We start from the raw sequence: 17,444 nt of genomic DNA on the forward strand, positions 1-17,444 counted from the left end.
ACGGTCTGAGGGACAGTGAACTGGCCCCCTGTTTAAAAAGTGTGAGGACCCCTGGTATTCGGTCAGGGGTTCCTTTTCTAAACCTTTGCCCTTCCCAGGCCAGAAGCCCAGGGTTCATTCAGATCCTTAGGGCTGCCGTAAACCCTTTCTGGACCAAGGCAACATAAACAGTCTGCCAAAGGCAAGTATTCCTTTGGTCCATCAGATGACTTTCTGGCACACCTAAATAACCTGGAGCAGTGGTCGGCAAACCGCGGCTCGCGAGCCACATGCAGCTCTTTGGCCCCTTGAGAGTGGCTCTTCCACAAAATACCACGGGCGGGCGCACACATACAGTGCGATTGAAACTTGGTGGCCCACGCGCCGAAGTCGGTTTTCGGCTCTCAAAAGAAATGTCAGTTGTCGTACTGTTGATATTTGGCTCTGTTGACTGATGAGTTTGCCGACCACTGCCCTAGAATGCCATGGGAGGGTCTCGGGCACTCTCCCGCATCATCTTTATACCTCACTTTCTCTGCCCTCCCACTGGGAACTCTTTCCTTCACGGGCTCTACAGGAATCGGTTTGTTAAAAATCAAAATGGGCCCTAACCGGTGTGGCTCAGTGGATAGAGCGTTGGCCTGTGGACTGAAGGGTCCCAGGTTTGATTCCGGTCAAGGGCATGTACCTTGGTTGCGGGCACATCCCCAGTGGGAGGTGTGCAGGAGGCAGCTGATCGATGTTTCTCTCTCATCCATGTTTCTAACTCTCTATCCCTCTCCCTTCCTCTCTGTAAAAAATCAATAAAATATATTTTTTTAAAAAATAAAAATGTATTCCAGAAAGGTTCGGAACTAAAAAAATAATTGTGATTAGAAGTGAGATCTGACTATCATTCAGACAGTGTTTCAAACGAATATAATTGAATTACACTGGTAAACCAATCGTATTTTACAACTGAATCATTTGGAGCCACCAGAACAGGTTATGGATTGCTTCTGGTTCACTACAAAAATGAGATCCGTCTCCCAAGTTTTGAAGGTTTATCACCTATGGAGGTGTTCTTTAACTAGAAGCTCTGGGTCCTCTTTGAGTGTCACTGGACTTTAGTTCCCAGAAAATGAAATGATGCGGACAGTGCTCGTGGCTCATATGTCGCAGCTTTGAGAAGGAGTGGCCCTAGGAAAGGGACCGTGAGAATAAGCAGGGGGATTTAGAGAAGGTAGTTTCCCTGGTAAAGGTGGTGGTCTGATCTAACTGTGCTTTTCTCCTCCTAGTTGTCCAATCTGGAGATTCCCCATCAAGGAGTGCAAATGGAAGGGGACGGCTTCAGCCATGCAATTCGCTTATTGAAGTAAGTCCCTGTCATGTGTGTCGCTGGGTGCCACCCATGGCAGCCCCACGGCCAGAGCCGCTCCTGTCCTCTCAGGGGTCAGCATAAAGCCGAGTCAGAAGCTGTGGGAGCCACGGATTTCTGCCCAGAATTGCTAAGATCTGGGGGCGGATTCTCCTTCACCGAGTGGCAGTCTAGCACCGCTTGGTATTTTAGGTTTTCTTTCCTCTGCTTTGCTTTTCTTCATTCAGCAGATGTCTCCTGAGTGTGACTCTGTCAGGCTTGCGTTCTGATGGAGCCCTTCAGGGCGCTCCGGGTAACACAGCAGGGGGATCTGGGCTAGTTCGGAAGTCAGGAAAGCACCAGTTGCGCTCTGACCGCGGGAGAGGTGAGGATTAGAGGAAGGGGAGCAGGGGGGGCAGGGGCGGTCCTCGCCAGGAGGGGTAACTGCTTTTGCGAAGGCTTGGAGGCAAGAGAGCTCAGCATCCTGGCACTGGGAAGGTCAGCATGGCAGGAGTGGGAGAGAGCTCAGCATCCTGGCGCTGGGAAGGTCAGCATGGCAGGAGTGGGAGAAAGCTCAGCATCCTGGCGCTGGGAAGGTCAGCATGGCAGGAGTGGGAGAGAGCTCAGCATCCTGGCACTGGGAAGGTCAGCATCCTGGCACTGGGAAGGTCAGCATGGCAGGAGTGGGAGAGAGCTCAGCATCCTGGCGCTGGGAAGGTCAGCATGGCAGGAGTGGGAGAGAGCTCAGCATCCTGGCACTGGGAAGGTCAGCATCCTGGCACTGGGAAGGTCAGCATGGCAGGAGTGGGAGAGAGGTCAGCATCCTGGCACTGGGAAGGTCAGCATGGCAGGAGTGGGGGAGAGCTCAGCATCCTGGCACTGGGAAGGTCAGCATGGCAGGAGTGCGAGAGAGGTCAGCATCCTGGCATTGGGAAGGTCAGCATGGCAGGAGTGGGAGAGAGGTCAGCATCCTGGCACTGGGAAGGTCAGCATGGCAGGAGTGGGAGAGAGGTCAGCATCCTGGCACTGGGAAGGTCAGCATGGCAGGAGTGGGGGAGAGGTCAGCAGGGAGGGTGCAGGTCCCGTGGGGTTTTCTAAGTGTCCTTAAGGAATTTAGACTTGATCCTACTGGCAATAAGAAGCCATCAGATGATTTTAAACAGAAGCTGACATCATTAAACAAGTGTTTTTGAATGATGGATGAGTGTGGTGTTGTCTAAGATAGGGACACTGGAGATGTGAGTTTGAGGGGCTTCCCTAAGTTTGAGGTGCCTGGACGCCCCTTTGGGCAGGTAAGGATGTCTCAAGCTCAGAAGACAGGTCTGGGCAGCGCAGGTAGATGAGTCCGGAGCTCCAGTGGCACAGTCGGTTAGCGCGAGCTGCTTAGGAGTCATCACCAAGGTGATAGTCATTGAGCTGGGATCGTAAATTAGATCACCAGGAAGGAGTTCACAGAGGGAGATGGGCAGAGGGCTTGGCTTGGTTCTAAACAGAGGGCAAGGGGCCAAAGGGTGCTTAAGAGGAAAGCTAATGCATTGTTTGTGCTCCATAAGGTGGCCAGGATGGACTTGCAAAGGGAGCATGCCATTGAAGAGAGAGAGATACACTTCCATTGATTTTTTTGAGAGAGAGGAAGGGAGAGAGAGAGAGAGAGAGAGAAACCGATCAGTTGCCTCCCTCACATACACCGATGGGAGATCAAACCCGCAGCCTGGGTATGTTCCCTCACTGGGAACGAACTGGAGACCCTTCGGTGCATGGGACAGCACTCAGCCAACTGAGCAGCACCGGCCAGGGCAACAGATCGACCTTTTCCGTGCAGAAAGCATTTTCTCTTTTTGGCATTTGTATTATTTCTTAGATGTTTAATAATATAAATCACGTAAGCAGTTTTACTGATTGAATTCCTGTCTGCGAAGACAGGGCAGCTCTGTAATCCGAGCCAGCAGGCCTTCCGTTTTTGTTCCTCGGGAATCAGTTCGCTGCTGTGGAAGATGGGAAAGGCTAGCACGTGGCATACACACCACCTGTGTGCCCTGGTGCTTACTCCAGATAAAGCTTTGAAGAACTGAATAGCTTCCCTTCCTGGCTATTATAATGCCATCTCTACGAAATGCGGTTTTCCGGAGCAGGAGAGCTAGTCTTACAATGGAAATCAATAGGAAAAATGCAGTACTCTTAATTTAATTGCATTCCGTTTTGAATTACTTCGGCTTCAAATGCAGGGTATTTTTTTTTCTTTTCACTCTTCTTGGCAACTGCAGATGAGTAGGTGATAACTTTTGTGTCCTATTTTCTTAGTTATGTTTTCATATTTTGCAAGAGTTTTAAAATATCTTATGCTCAGCATTTTTATGAAAGCAATTTCAGTCCCCTTTTGAGAACTCATAATCCTCCTGCCTAAGAAGGTAGTTTACTTTTATTCTCTCTGTTACATTTATAACCTTAAAAGCAAGTAAATATTGTCCAAGTTTCTTGGGGTAAGCCAATTATATTTATGTCACAGATTAAGAAAGTGACATGGAATATGTTTTCAAGGTTATATTGTTCCCGAGACCATCAATTGGAAGGAGTCTTATTCTTACTTAGTTCTTACTTGAAAATGTGCTGGCTTCTGTGTGTTCATTTTCTAACCAGATGGATTTCATGAAATACCTATTTTATGTGAAAGGAAGATAAATGTATTGCATTTACATTTTCAAAACCAAGATTGAAAAATCTGTCTGAATCGGTTGCTTTATAACTCTTAGGGTTAGGGTTATGTTTTGAAGGGTAAGGGCAGGCATATGTGTGCCCGGCTGGAGTGGCTCAGTTGGTTGAAAGGTAGCCAGTTTGATTCTCAGTCCAGGCATATACCTGGGTAGCGGGTTTGATCCCCAGTTGGGGCGCCTACGGAAGGCAGCTAATTGCTATCCCTCCCTCCCTCCCTCCCTCCCTCCCTCCCTCCCTTGAAGCATGTCCTTGGGTGAGGATTAAAGAAAAGCATATATGCAATGTATGTGATTCCTATAATAACTACCCCAAATAAAACCTTCCTGGTAGTAATAAAAGGTCTCTAGTATGAAAGATTCACATTTGAAAAACTTAAAAAGCTGTACGTTTAAGAAGAGTTGTGATGAATTTTTAATTGAGGAAATTTCAGTACTGTGTTAATTTTATGCAACCTTATGGATTTCTTCCCCCTACAGAGTTTATTTTTTACCATCTGCAATTTCTGTCTCTTGTTCGCTCTCTGAAGTCGTTTATTCTAGGGTCAGTGGTTCTCAACCCCAGGGTACTTTGCCCTCTAGATGTTTGGCAATGTTTGGAGATATTTTTGGTTATCATTAACTTAAAAGAGGGGATAAGGTGCTCCTGGCATCTGGTAGGGAGAGACCAGGGCTGCACTGGCCAGCCCTCCACAACAGAGTCCAGCCCAAAATGTCAATGTTGCAACATTGAAAAACCCTGTTCCGGGTGTTACATTCTGAACAGGAGGCCTAAACCAAGATTCCGTTTCCAATTACAGTTGTTGTTTTCCTTAGTTATTGATAATCATACCAAGTCTGAGAATTGGTCCACCTTCCCCATGAGTGACAGGATAATGTAGGTAGGGTTAAAGAATATATTATCTCATTTCATCCATTACTGAAAACAGCTAAACTGTATTACCTCTCAGTGTATTATGACAAATAAGAGTCATAAAATTGCGAGAAAATGGATAGGTAGGTGTGGTAAGACAACTAAACTAATACATGCCTCTTGTATATGTGATACGTGTGAGTGGTAATATGTATGCTAAATGAATTAGTATACTTAAAGCTCATCATAGTGCATGTTACTCTACAGAGGAGGCAAAGGGAATGATAATGAACCTGGAATTCTGTCCCGGCGGTCAGTGATGAAGATTTGTTTTACTGCAAGGGGGATTAACATCTATGAATACCTGCTGTCTCAGCCACCATCAGCACTTTATATGTTTTAAAATCACTGACCATGAGGTAGTTATTTCTCTCCATTTTGTAGTTGGAAACTGAAATCCAAGGGTTCAAATGCGGCTGAGTCAGAATTCAAATGGGGGTCCCTGATTCCGTCGCCCCGTACTTTCCACTGTATCATCCTGCCTTCCAAAGTGACTTCACAAGCATCTGGTTCCCCTTGGTTTTTCCTTGAGGATGTTCTAAACAGATTTTGTAGAAAGTCAATACCCTTGATTTTTCATTCTCAAGAACTGTGATCTTCTCTAATAACAAGATTAAGGATGAAAACGAACATCCCTTCGTTAAGATGAGAGCCCTGACCTATGTCGAAGCGAATGGAAACGGGTTAAATGCTGGTAATTGCCTTGCATTGCTGTGAGTTGCCTCCTTCCTTTACAGCAGGTGCCTCGCAGAGACTTGGAACTGAAGCTCTAATGTAAATGCCCTCCTGTCATTGTAGACATTGTGCTTTTGTCTCTCTGTGATGGCAAGTACTTCATATGCTGTCTCTCCTCACCAGAATTCCTCCCTGTAAGGGTGTGAGTGAGGAAACCCAGAAGGCGCTGGACCGCTCTCTCCTCGATTGCACTTTCCGATTGCAAGGTAGAAATAACCGCACGTGGGTGGCAGAGTTAGTGTTTGCAAATTGTCCGCTTAATGGCACTTCTACCAGGGAACAAGGTGAGAAGCTTCACACACTTTGTCTTAGTATATTTCTGGGCCTTCTTTCATACTGATTGCTATTAATTTCTCTTTTAATCCTGCAGGACCATCCCGGCATGTTTACCTAACATATGAAAACCTGTTGTCTGAACCCGTTGGTGGTAGGAAAGTGGTTGAAATGTTCCTTAATGACTGGAATAGCATTGCACGATTATATGAGTGTGTGTTGGAATTTGCACGTTCTCTACCAGGTACGTGTGATAATCTTCCTTTTGAGTGGGGGGGAAAAGCATCTCCCCCTTTTTTAACTAAAGAAGTAAAACATGCGCTATTCTTAAAAAAAAAAAAAAAAAGCAAAAGTATATCTAATGAGAAATAAGTTTCCCTTTTAACTTTGGCTTCAGTTTCCTTCCCTCAGAGACAACCACTGTTAATTATGTCTCCAGAAATTTTTACACATGGGTATACCCGTGTACTAGAGGCCCGGTGCACACGGGTGGGAGGGATTCCTCAGCCCAGCCTGCACCCTCTTCAATCTGGGACACCTCGGGGGATGTCCGACTGCCAGTTTAGGCCCGATCCCGCAGTCAGACAACCCTCTTGCAATCTGGGACCGCTGGCTCTTAACCGCTCACCTGCCTGCCTGATCGTCCCTAACCACTCTGCCTGCCAGCCTGATCGCCCCTAACCCCTCTGCCTCAGCCCCCGCCACTGTGGCTTTGTCCGGAAGACATCCGGTCTAATTAGCATATTATCCTTTTATTAGTATAGATTATAATAATAGTTAATACTTAGAGAGTTTACTATGTGCCGTACAATGTAATAAACAGTTTGCTTGTATTAACTCCTCATAATCAACCACTCTATGAGGTGGGTAAGTTATTCTTCATTTTACAATTGAAGAAAACAAGTCACAGAGACTTAAGAAACTTGTTGCCGAAACCGGTTTGGCTCAGTGGATAGAGCGTCAGCCTGCGGACTGAAGGGTCCCGGGTTCGATTCCGGTCAAGGGCATGTACCTTGGTTGCGGGCACATCCCCAGTAGGAGGTGTGCAGGAGGCAGTTGATGGATGTTTCTCTCTCATCGATGTTTCTAGCTCTCTATCCCTCTCCCTTCCTCTCTGTAAAATATCAATAAAATATATTTAAAAAAAAAAAAAGAAAGAAACTTGTTGATGGTCACATAGCTAGTAAATGGCAGAGCTGGAATTGAAGCCTCTGACCACTATGCTATTGCTTCCGTATATCTCCACCCCTGCCCAGGCCCCCTCGTGTAGAAATGGAAATGGAAGGACACCTACTTTTTATTTATGCTGTTGCTTTCTTTTTTTCTTTTTTTACTAAATTACACGTTTTAGAGACCTTTTGATCAAGGAATATAATATTGCCAAAATACCCTCCTTTTCAAATATATATTTTTCATTTTGCATGTGTATCTTAATCTCCTTTTTGTTTCCTTTCTATTTAGACATACCTGCTCATCTAAATATTTTCTCAGAAGTTCGTGTTTATAATTATCGAAAACTTATCTTGTGTTACGGAACCACCAAAGGAAGCTCAGTAAGTGTATGAATTAATTAAAACTGAAGTTCCTCTCATCAATCTTGTAAAAAGCAAGAATTCAAAAATTATGAAACCTGCCTTGAAATAATTGGGGGCTCAAGTAAAAATTAGGGATAAATGGTAAAATTTAAATACTTTGTTGATATAAATATAGTGTACTATAATGTTTAACTCTTCTAAATTGAAAACAAAAATTATACCCTCTTTGATGGATATATAATCTTGAGTTTTAGACACGATAATGTACATTTAGTTTTTGCATTTTGTTCTTAACTGATTTCAAATCTGCTTAGCAATACGATGATTACTGTGATGAAGTTGGCATATGAGTTTGAACAGTATGGTATGTCTACTTTTGGTCATGTGATAATGAACATTGTTTGATCTTATCTTGCTTTTTAAGGTATTCCCCATAATTCATAGTTTTTGCTATGTTTTTTTTTTTTCTACCTCACATGTAAAGCCCTAGAAATTTAGTATGGGAATTCAGCCAACTGTCTTCTTTCTGCACTCCCCACATCAAGTAATATCAGAAATTACTGGCTGTTTAAAAATCTGTTACCGAAGGCATCTGTGTTGGGGGTGGCTTCCTTTCTCTTTATGACTGTGTGCACCTAGAGCAGCCGTGGGCAAACTACGGCCCGCGGGCCGGATCCGGCTGTTCTATCCGGTTCTCTTGCTCTCCCCTCCGCTCCTTTACTTTGAATTTATATTAGTTCACACAAACACTCCATCCATGCTTTTGTTCCGGCCCTCCGGTCCAGTTTAAGAACCCATGGTGGCCCTCGAGTCAAAAAGTTTGCCCACCCCTGACCTAGAGGGTGACTCGGCTTCAGCTCAAGGAAAAGTGAACATTAGAAACACCATTGGTAATTTTTAAATAATTTTTAAATAAAGTTTAATCAAAATGTTTTCTTTCGCGCCCTCTCTCTCTGTTTTATTTAGAAGTGGGCTGTCTAACACACCTGCTCAGCAAATGCACTCGTCCTTAGTAACAGCACGTCTGGAATTTAGAGAGTCCAGTCTTAGGAGTTGCTTTCAGAAAAGATCTAACTTAGATCTTTGGAATTTTGCCTTACTGTTTAAACATTTTTTCGACGACTTGAATCTTTTACTCTCTCAGTGTCTGAAATGTGTATGCTCTTTGATTTAGATTAGTATCCAGTGGAATTCGATACATCAGAAATTCCACATTTCTTTGGGAACTGTTGGTCCAAACTCAGGTTGCAGTAACTGTCACAATACCATTCTCCATCAGCTTCAAGAAATGTTCAACAAAACACCAAATGTGGTTCAGTTACTACAGGTAATTGAGTTTATTTCCTCTTTAGAAATAAGATTCGGTTAGTATTAGTGACGAGGGTGGGCGTCTGTGTCTTTCATATCTTGCACTTTTCTTGGAGAATTTTCTTTGATTCAAAGTGGACAGAGCGATCTAGTTTGCATTCGCTTCAAGGAAACGTTTTATGGACTGTGTCAGAAGGAAATCGTCTCAGTTACGTTGGCTCTGCATTGAAGCTTCTGAGGGTTTAGCATGGTACAGAAGCTGGCTGCTCTCACTGTGTTTGCTGCTCGTAGGTACTGTTTGACACTCAGGCTCCGTTAAACGCCATCAACAAACTCCCCACTGTGCCGATGTTGGGCTTGACCCAGAGAACCAACACTGCCTACCAGTGCTTCTCCATTCTGCCGCAGTCGTCCACCCACATCAGACTGGCCTTCAGGAACATGTACTGCATTGACATATACTGCCGGAGCCGAGGCGTGGTGGCCATACGGGATGGTGCCTATAGTCTCTTTGATAATAGCAAGTTAGTTGAAGGATTTTATCCTGCACCAGGACTGAAGGTAACGGACTAAGTGGTACAGCATGAATAAACATAAACGTGATCTCAAACAATTCCTTCGAGGGGGAAATAGTGGGGAAAAGCAACAGATTGCTGTCTGAATTTAATAAGCAGCCATGTTAATGCATGATCTCTGCCACTGGTCTCGGAAGGAGCTCGAAGTTCTACTAAAGGGTTGTGCCTGTGTATGACGTGAGAAAATGTCTTTCCCTTTGTCTCCCTACGCTGCTGAGCAAGGTGGAAGATACTGAAGAGAGTCCTGTTGATACTTAGAACTTTAAAAGTAGTCTTCATCCTGCTTATTGAGTAGGTTCGAGATGCCAGTAGAACTATGGTGCTTTTTTCAAATGGAGGGCCCTGGGCCCTAATCCTTGGAGATTCCGGAGTAATAGCTCAATTGCTTATAATGTAGAGTCAAATAGTTCCGAATGACTTGTTTTGAAAATTCGTTCCCTGCAACCCTCTCTTGCCATTTTCCCGCTATGTTTTCAACTCTTACATAGTTGATTCTCTTGGTATTAATAGCTTATCTTTATTTTTATTTATTTTTTTATTTTTAGAAGTAGATCTTTTTATTTTTTATTTTATTTTTTTTATATATATTTTATTGATATTTTACAGAGAGAAAGGGAGAGGGAGAGAGAGCTAGAAACATCGATCAGCTGCCTCCTGCACACCCCCTACTGGGGATGTGCCCGCAACCAAGGTACATGCCCTTGACTGGAATCGAACCCGGGACCCTTCCGTCCGCAGGCCGACGCTCTATCCACTGAGCCAAACCGGTTTCGGTTATAGCTTATCTTTAAATAGGTGCTTACATTGCTGTTCGTTGACTGCTTAGTTGAGGGCATTATCTGATTGTCACAATGAAAGATGAGGATTTAATTCTTTTTTAATGCTTTCTATGTGCTCCTTCCTCGTTCCAGGCTGCTGCTCACCAACACCTTCTTCCTTTCCTCCTATTCTTACAATATGGCTAGATAGCAGTTTGCATTGGGTAATTTTTCACCTTCATCCTTATTTGCAGAGGTATCTGGCGCTGCCAGTTCCTGCATGTGTTGCGGATCTAGATGGAAATAGCTTCGCCTCTTGGCTCTCCCCACTGCTTACTTAGCATATAGCTCCCTCACGCTGTTGGTTACCACTCAGCCATCTGCTCTGCAGCCTCCAGAGTTCATTGCTATTTTTTTCTCTTCCCATTCCTTTTTTGTTGTGAGTTATTGCTTTAAAAAATGTTTATAAGCTTTTCATATGCATTATTGGGAGAAGATGAAATGTGTTGTGAATCGTCATCTTTAATTAGAAATTAGACTATGTACTTTTGAATGCTTTTGAGTGATTCTGATAATCTTATGACCTATATTTTTAAAGACTGGGAAGATGAAGAGTATTATAAGAAAGAAAAGCTATGCTTGACACAAATTCTGGTAGCCTTTGATGACATTCCTTATAAACAAGGCTGTCCTATTCTTGATTCAAGATTAAGTCATTAGATAAAAAAGAGAAAAGATGGCTTAGTTTCTTTCTTTTTTTTTTTTTTTATTTTATTGATTTTTTTACAGAGAGGAAGGGAGAGGGATAGTTAGAAACATCGATGAGAGAGAAACATCGATCAGCTGCCTCCTGCACGCCCCTACTGGGGATGTGCCCGCAACCAAGGTACATGCCCTTGACCGGAATCGAACCTGGGGCCCTTGAGTCCGCAGGCCGACGCTCTATCCACTGAGCCAAACCGGTTAGGGCGGCTTAGTTTCTTTATTCAGTTTTCCTCTCATATTTTCTAGCTTAAAAAGGGAAAACTCTCACTAAGTAGGAAATTTTCCAGCATACAACTTTTGATCCTCTCCCTCCCCCATTGTTGCTTCAGAAATGAATAGGAAAATATTTTGGCCTCTTGTTAAGAAGTGCCAGGGTGTAATTCTTTGTTCAACTCTTCGCTTGCACTGTACTTCCTAAACCTTGATGTTGATTTTGTTGCGGTGGTTAACAGTTTTCCTCACTATCCCTCCTTCAAGATTATCAATATGTCCTTCAGGTTGTCCTAGTGATAGTGATCATGTGTTAAATTTCTATTTCAGAGACAGACATGGTATGTTTATTTCGGTTAAAATATTAGAAATAATCTAAAATACCATACTAAAGTTAGGTGAAATAATGTAAATTTTACCTGTTTCTACCCATAGACCTTCCTGAATATGTTTGTTGACAGCAATCAGGATGCTCGGAGAAGGTCTGTAAATGAGGACGATAACCCCCCTTCTCCCATAGGAGGAGATATGATGGATTCTCTAATCTCCCAACTCCAGCCGCCACCTCAGCAACAGGTAATGTGTAGCTGCAATTCCACACGCATCACATTTGTTTAATTTAACAGGTTCCACGGGTGCTGGGCTTCTTTCTTTCTTTTAAGATTTTTCATTTATTTTTAGAGAGAGGAAGGCAGAGGGGGAGAGAGAGAGAGCGAACATCTGTGTAAGAGGGAAAAGTTGATCGGCCGCCTCCTGCACTTCCCCCACTGGGGATTGAGCCCGCAACCTGGGTATGTGCCCTGACTGGGAATCGAACTGGCATATGAAAGTGCACCGGACGAAGCCCAACTAACTGAACCACACTGGCCAGGGCTGGGCTTCTTTCTTGAAAGACAAGGAGATCGGGTCCCAGGTGCCCAGGAAGTGCATATGAAAAAACAGTGATAGAGGTGACAAGGAGGCGGCTTCCAGGGATGGGAAGGAATAGTACCAGAAGCAGCATCAACCTCAGACTTGTGCACTTAGTGATGTCAGGTGGTGACCCGTGTAATCACCACAGGGGATGTCCAAATGGCCAGTAAGCGCAGGAAAGGTGTTCAGCGTCATTTGGCATCACAGAAATACAAACCAAAAGTGCAGTGAGATAATACCCCATAGCCACAATAGTGGCTTGAAGAAGAAAAGTGATAATCCTTGCCAGCATTTGGTATTAGGAGCAACTGGAACTCCCTTATTACTGGAGGCCGTGAGAAATGGTACAGCCAGCTTGCAGTGGGGTTTAGCAGCATTAAAAAGGGCTAAAGCTGAACATTATGCAACATATGGCTTAACGATTCTACTCTTAGGTATATATGCAACAGAAATGCATCAAAAAGCCCTAACTGGTTTGGCTCAGTGGATAGAGCGTCAGCCTGCGGACTCTAGCGTCCCAGGTTCGATTCCGGGCAAGGGCATGTACCTTGGTTGCGGGCACATCCCCAGTAGGGGGTGTGCAGGAGGCAGCTGATCGATGTTTCTCTCTCATTGACGTTTCTGACTCTCTCTCCCTCTCCCTTCCTCGCTGTAAAAAATCAAAATATTTTTTTTTAATGCATCAAAAAAACACAAGAACTTTGATAGCAACATTATTTATCCAAAAAATTGTAAACAACTCACATATCTAGCAACAGTAGCATGAGTAGATAAATTGGGGTATATTTATACAATGGAATACTTTACAGAAATGAGACAGCAAATTATTGCTTCATACAGCACCACGATGAGTTTCACTGACATAGAGCTGAACAAAAGAAGCCAGATGCCATGTATAAAATGAGTACATTCAGTATCTATATGAAATGCTAAACCAGACTTGAGTAATGGAAGTCAGAACAGTGCTTACCTCTGGGGAGGTGATAGAGACAAGGTGTATAAGGGAGGCCTCTGGGGCTCTGGCAGTCTCTTCAGTATCTTGATCTGTGTGGTAGTACGCTTGTAAAAATCCATCCAACTGTACATTTAAGATTTGTGCACTTCACTGTATGTGATTTGTGCCTCGATTTTTACAAAAATAGAGCAGAAAGGATTACATTGTTTTCATTACCGGAGATGAAGGTAAAGGTAAGTAGAGGTCAGGTTGAACTACCATATTTCATTGACTCCAAAACTCCACCAGAGGAAAGAAGCATTATTTTTTCTGTACTGCCAGTTAAACTAGGACAGATAAAAGCGAAAGCCATCTTGCGGAATATAAGCAATGGCATCGCAAGATCAGGAACGCGGATGCTGCTTTTTTAAAAGTCGGGCGGTTTTTGAAAACCTGTGTTACTGATGTGTATTTTGTACATTTTCACGAAGTGTGAAATGGTGTGACTGGAGCTGTCTGTTGGGGAAAGCCGCACGCTCGTGCTGTGGTCGGCCATTTGACAGACGTTTCAATTTCTTCTTTTCAGCCATTTCCCAAGCAGCCAGGATCATCAGGCGCTTATCCTCTTACTTCACCTCCTACATCCTACCATAGCACAGTTAGTCCGTCTCCCTCTATGATGCACACACAGTCTCCAGGTAAGGCAGTACTTACTTTCTCGTCGTGTCACCTTTAAATCAAAAGTGCGCGCACACACAGAAGCACTGCGCATGTAGCCTCGGACTTCAGAGAGAACTCCCTTGCTAGTCTGTGGCTGCGTATCTGCCATTCATTCATGATGGCAGGGTTGTGAAATCCGTGTTCATGACTGAAAGCACTTTAAAATGCTTGAATTAAATGTTGGTGTTATCACCCAGAGCCAGACTCCTGGCACAGCTCCAGGAAGTGCTAATCTAATCACACGATCTATGTCAGAAGCCGGCAGACTGAAGCCTGTGGGCCAGGTCCTGCCCTCCACCTGTTTGTGGATAGTTCCGTTGGAATGCAGCCACACCGTTCATGTAGTGTCCGACGCCGCTTCCCCACCACGGCGACCGGCCCTCGGAAGGTTTGCCAAGCCCTGGTACATGTGAATGGTGCCCGCCCCTCAGAGCTCGGCAGGGCACAGCCTGCTTGCCCAAGCGAAATGGCTCTGCTGGCAGCCCCACGAAGGATGCGGTAACATGGCTTGAGAAGGCCCAAGTTTGACTGTTGACCTAACAGTTCCTCGGTATCGCTGAAGCTCTGGGCCCGATGCTGCATGGTGCTGAGGACTGACCCGGGAGCCAGGGACCAGCCCTGCCCGGGAGCTTATCACCCAGCAAGGAAGCCAGGTGTCAGGTTTCTGGGGTGCGTGATCGGCTGCCTGCTCATCAGAGATGCCTGGACCGCAGCTGAAGACTTGGAAGTTGTTGTCATGTCGCTGACGGTCACTGAAGCCCAAGTGGGTGGGTGAGCTTAGCCCGAGAAGGAGCGGCCAAGAGAACAAGAAGGAAAACGGGAGACACGGGGCATAGAACCCAAGGAGAGTGTTTTAAAAATATATATATTTTTATTGATTTCAGAGAGGACGGGAGAGAGAGAAACATCAGTGATGAGAATCATTGATGGGCTGTCTCCTGTACGCCCCCTAATGGGGATCGAGCCCGCAACCCCGGGCATATGCCCTTGACCAGAATCGAACCCGGGACCCTTCAGTCCGCAGGCCAATGCTCTATCCACTGAGCCAAATCAGCTAGGGCAGGAGAGTGTTTTTCTAGGATGGAGTTGAGACTGGTTTTGCATAGAAGGTAGGAGAAATGATTATTTTGAAATAACGATAACAGCAGACAGGAATATATAGTACTTAGTCTGTGCCAAGCCCCATTCTAAGCACTTTACCCTGTAATCACTTGTCCAGGTCACACAGCTAAATAAGTACAATAACAAAGGTTAAGCAAGTTGATCAAGATGTCTATTGTATGTAAGGCATTGCACTAGCTGTTACAGGACATGGAAATGTGAAATTCTCTTACATCGACGTAGAGGATTTGAAACTTGATGATATTGAGGATAGTTATGGTAAAGTAGCAGGTATTTTAGTGTTGCATTATTCATGGTTTTGGTAGCCATAGTCCCCCTTTGGTAATTCTAAGTTCAAACTAGTCCTGTGGCTAAATACCATCTTTAAGCTCATGTCTCCCGTTTTTCCGTATCTCCTATCTAGGCCTCACCCTGGGATTCAAGTCCTGTATTTCCAGCTGTCTAGTCAACATTTCCATTTAGCTGTCTAGTCAACATCTGAAACTCACCAACCCACCCTCCTCCCCACCCCAAATTGCTCCTCCCACAAGCTCCCCTCTCAGTAAATGGCAGCCCCTTCCTTCCTGCTACTTGGACCAACATGTTGGCTTTCTCTTTCTCTCACGCCCACATCCAGCCAGTTACCGAATGCAGCCAGCTCTATCTTTAGAATTTATCCAGAATCTAACCACTTTCCACCACATCAGCCTATGCCCTCGCCCAGGTCATTAGCCGCCTCTCACCTGGATGACTGCACTTACTGGTTGCGCTGGCCTTGGCCCTGCCCTGTAGTCTGTTTTTCACACAGCAGCTAGAGGGATCCTTCCGGAACAGAAGTTAGTTCATGACTCCTCAGCTGCGAACTGCAGTGGCTTCCCAGTTCATTCAGGGTAAACCCTAAGTCCTTTGGCCTACAAGTCCCAGTGTGATTTAGGACCACCCCCGCCTCTCTGACTTCATATCCCTCAAACCCCCCCCCCCCCCCGGTCCCCTCAACGCTGCTCCAGCACACCGGCCTCTTCCCTGTTATTTATAACTGTGGCTACCTTTAGATCCTTTGCACTAGATGTTTGCCTGGAATATCTTAAGCCCTGTGTAACCTCATGCCTTTTCCTTCACTTCCTTTGTTTCTCGGCTCACGTGGGTGCTAAAGATCAGCGCCCACCTCCACCACTGCTCAATATCGCCCCTCACCTCGCCCTGTTTTTCTCCAGAGCTCTTATCGCTCACCCCCTGACATACATTTGCAGTCTTTCACATTCTACTAGCATATAAGTTTCACGACAACAGGAATTTTTATATCTTGTTAACTGCTAATCCCCGGTGCATACCACGCACAGTGCTAGGCATGAAATTGACGTTCAGGCCTAGTTGTTGAATGAGTGGATGCGTGAATAAAGAGTACACTGGATTCTTTTTTTAAAAATAGCCAATATAAGAGCTGGAACTTGGGCCTCATGGAATTGATCTCTTTTTTTTTCAATAATGAAAGTTCTAGTTTTCCTGTGCGCTACTTATGGGAGCTTTAGTACTTATTTCTTTAGTCTGTAGAGTCTTAACTTGGGGTCCTTGGACAGGACATGATATGTGTCCTGCAAGATCATCTGTAATTATTTTCGTTTATTAGGAAATCTGCATGCTGCCAGCTCCCCCAGCGGGGCTTTGAGAGCCCCGTCACCAGCGTCATTTGTTCCAACTCCTCCCCCATCCTCGCATGGACTCTCTATAGGACCAGGGGCCAGCTTTGCTAGTCCACATGGTGAGTCCGTACCTGGAAACTGCTGTAGCACAAGCGTTTGCCGTGGAAGTAGTTTTTGTGACATAAATTATTTTCTTTTTGCAAAATGAGCACTTGTTTACTGGGGAAATAGCAAAAGAAATTAAATTTTTCCTAGCCACACCATGCAGAGACCTACCAGTTTTGTCTGCTTTGGACTCTCTCCCTTTCCCTCTCCCTCCCTCTTCCGGTCACACACCCCTGCTTGCCTACCTGCTCGAGTCTCTTGCTTGCTCTCTACCCATCCATCTTCTTGTCTCCCGCCTCAAACATAGCCTCCCCCCCCCACACACACACCCCAAAATTGGGACCCTACCCTTTATGTTATGCTGAGACAACTTTTTTCACTAATTAATTCCAAAGTCCTATTTCAGATTGGTTCCAATCAATAAAGAATGGAAGAAGTAGCCAGTGGAGTGTTTCCTTCTGTTCCACGAGCCACCTAGCTCCTCCTCCCACGGGCATTTAGCTAGTGTCATTCATCTCTTCTTGTTCTCGCAGAGATGCTTTATGCATAAATAAGCAACTGCGGGTTTTACGCACATGGCAGACAGCATATTGCACGTGGTGTTCGGTTCCTTCCTTTTTTCACTTACATATATCATGACTACCATTCCTCAGGTTTGACAGCTGGGTAGCACTGGAGATTTTTTACTCTTTACTATTAATATTTGCGGCAACATTTCTGGCAATAAGAACTCTACATTGTCATACTAAATGGCTTCATAGTATTCCCTTACCTGGGCATACCGTGTTTAACTGCTCTCCTATTATGATATGTTTAGAATGTTTTAAGTGGTGTCGTGTCTGCTCGCATGATTATTTCCTTAGGTAAGTTCCTAGAAGTGGAATTGCTGCCTCAAAGGGTTTGAGAAATTCTGAAGCTTTTAAAACATATTACAGAT

General features: G+C 44.7%; 1 protein-coding gene across 3 annotated transcripts in view; it reads left to right on the top strand.

Moving 5' to 3' along the window:
* Positions 1–17,444, top strand: part of MED14 (mediator complex subunit 14) — a 64,533-nt gene that overhangs the window by 33,827 nt on the left and 13,262 nt on the right. For 2 of the 3 annotated variants that reach the window (XM_080653568.1, XM_080653569.1), the window contains exons 16-23: positions 1,257–1,333; positions 5,795–5,955; positions 6,042–6,188; positions 7,406–7,497; positions 8,654–8,806; positions 9,079–9,348; positions 11,531–11,671; positions 13,528–13,639. In XM_080653568.1, the coding sequence (XP_080509694.1) occupies positions 1,257–1,333; positions 5,795–5,955; positions 6,042–6,188; positions 7,406–7,497; positions 8,654–8,806; positions 9,079–9,348; positions 11,531–11,671; positions 13,528–13,639 (1,153 nt within the window). Of the gene's footprint in view, positions 1–1,256; positions 1,334–5,794; positions 5,956–6,041; positions 6,189–7,405; positions 7,498–8,653; positions 8,807–9,078; positions 9,349–11,530; positions 11,672–13,527; positions 13,640–16,389; positions 16,522–17,444 lie in introns of all 3 variants that reach the window. The other variant, XM_080653567.1, reaches the window with a different exon arrangement.

Source organism: Plecotus auritus (assembly GCF_963455305.1).
Source record: "Plecotus auritus genome assembly, chromosome: X".
Taxonomy (NCBI): Eukaryota; Metazoa; Chordata; class Mammalia; order Chiroptera; family Vespertilionidae; genus Plecotus; species Plecotus auritus.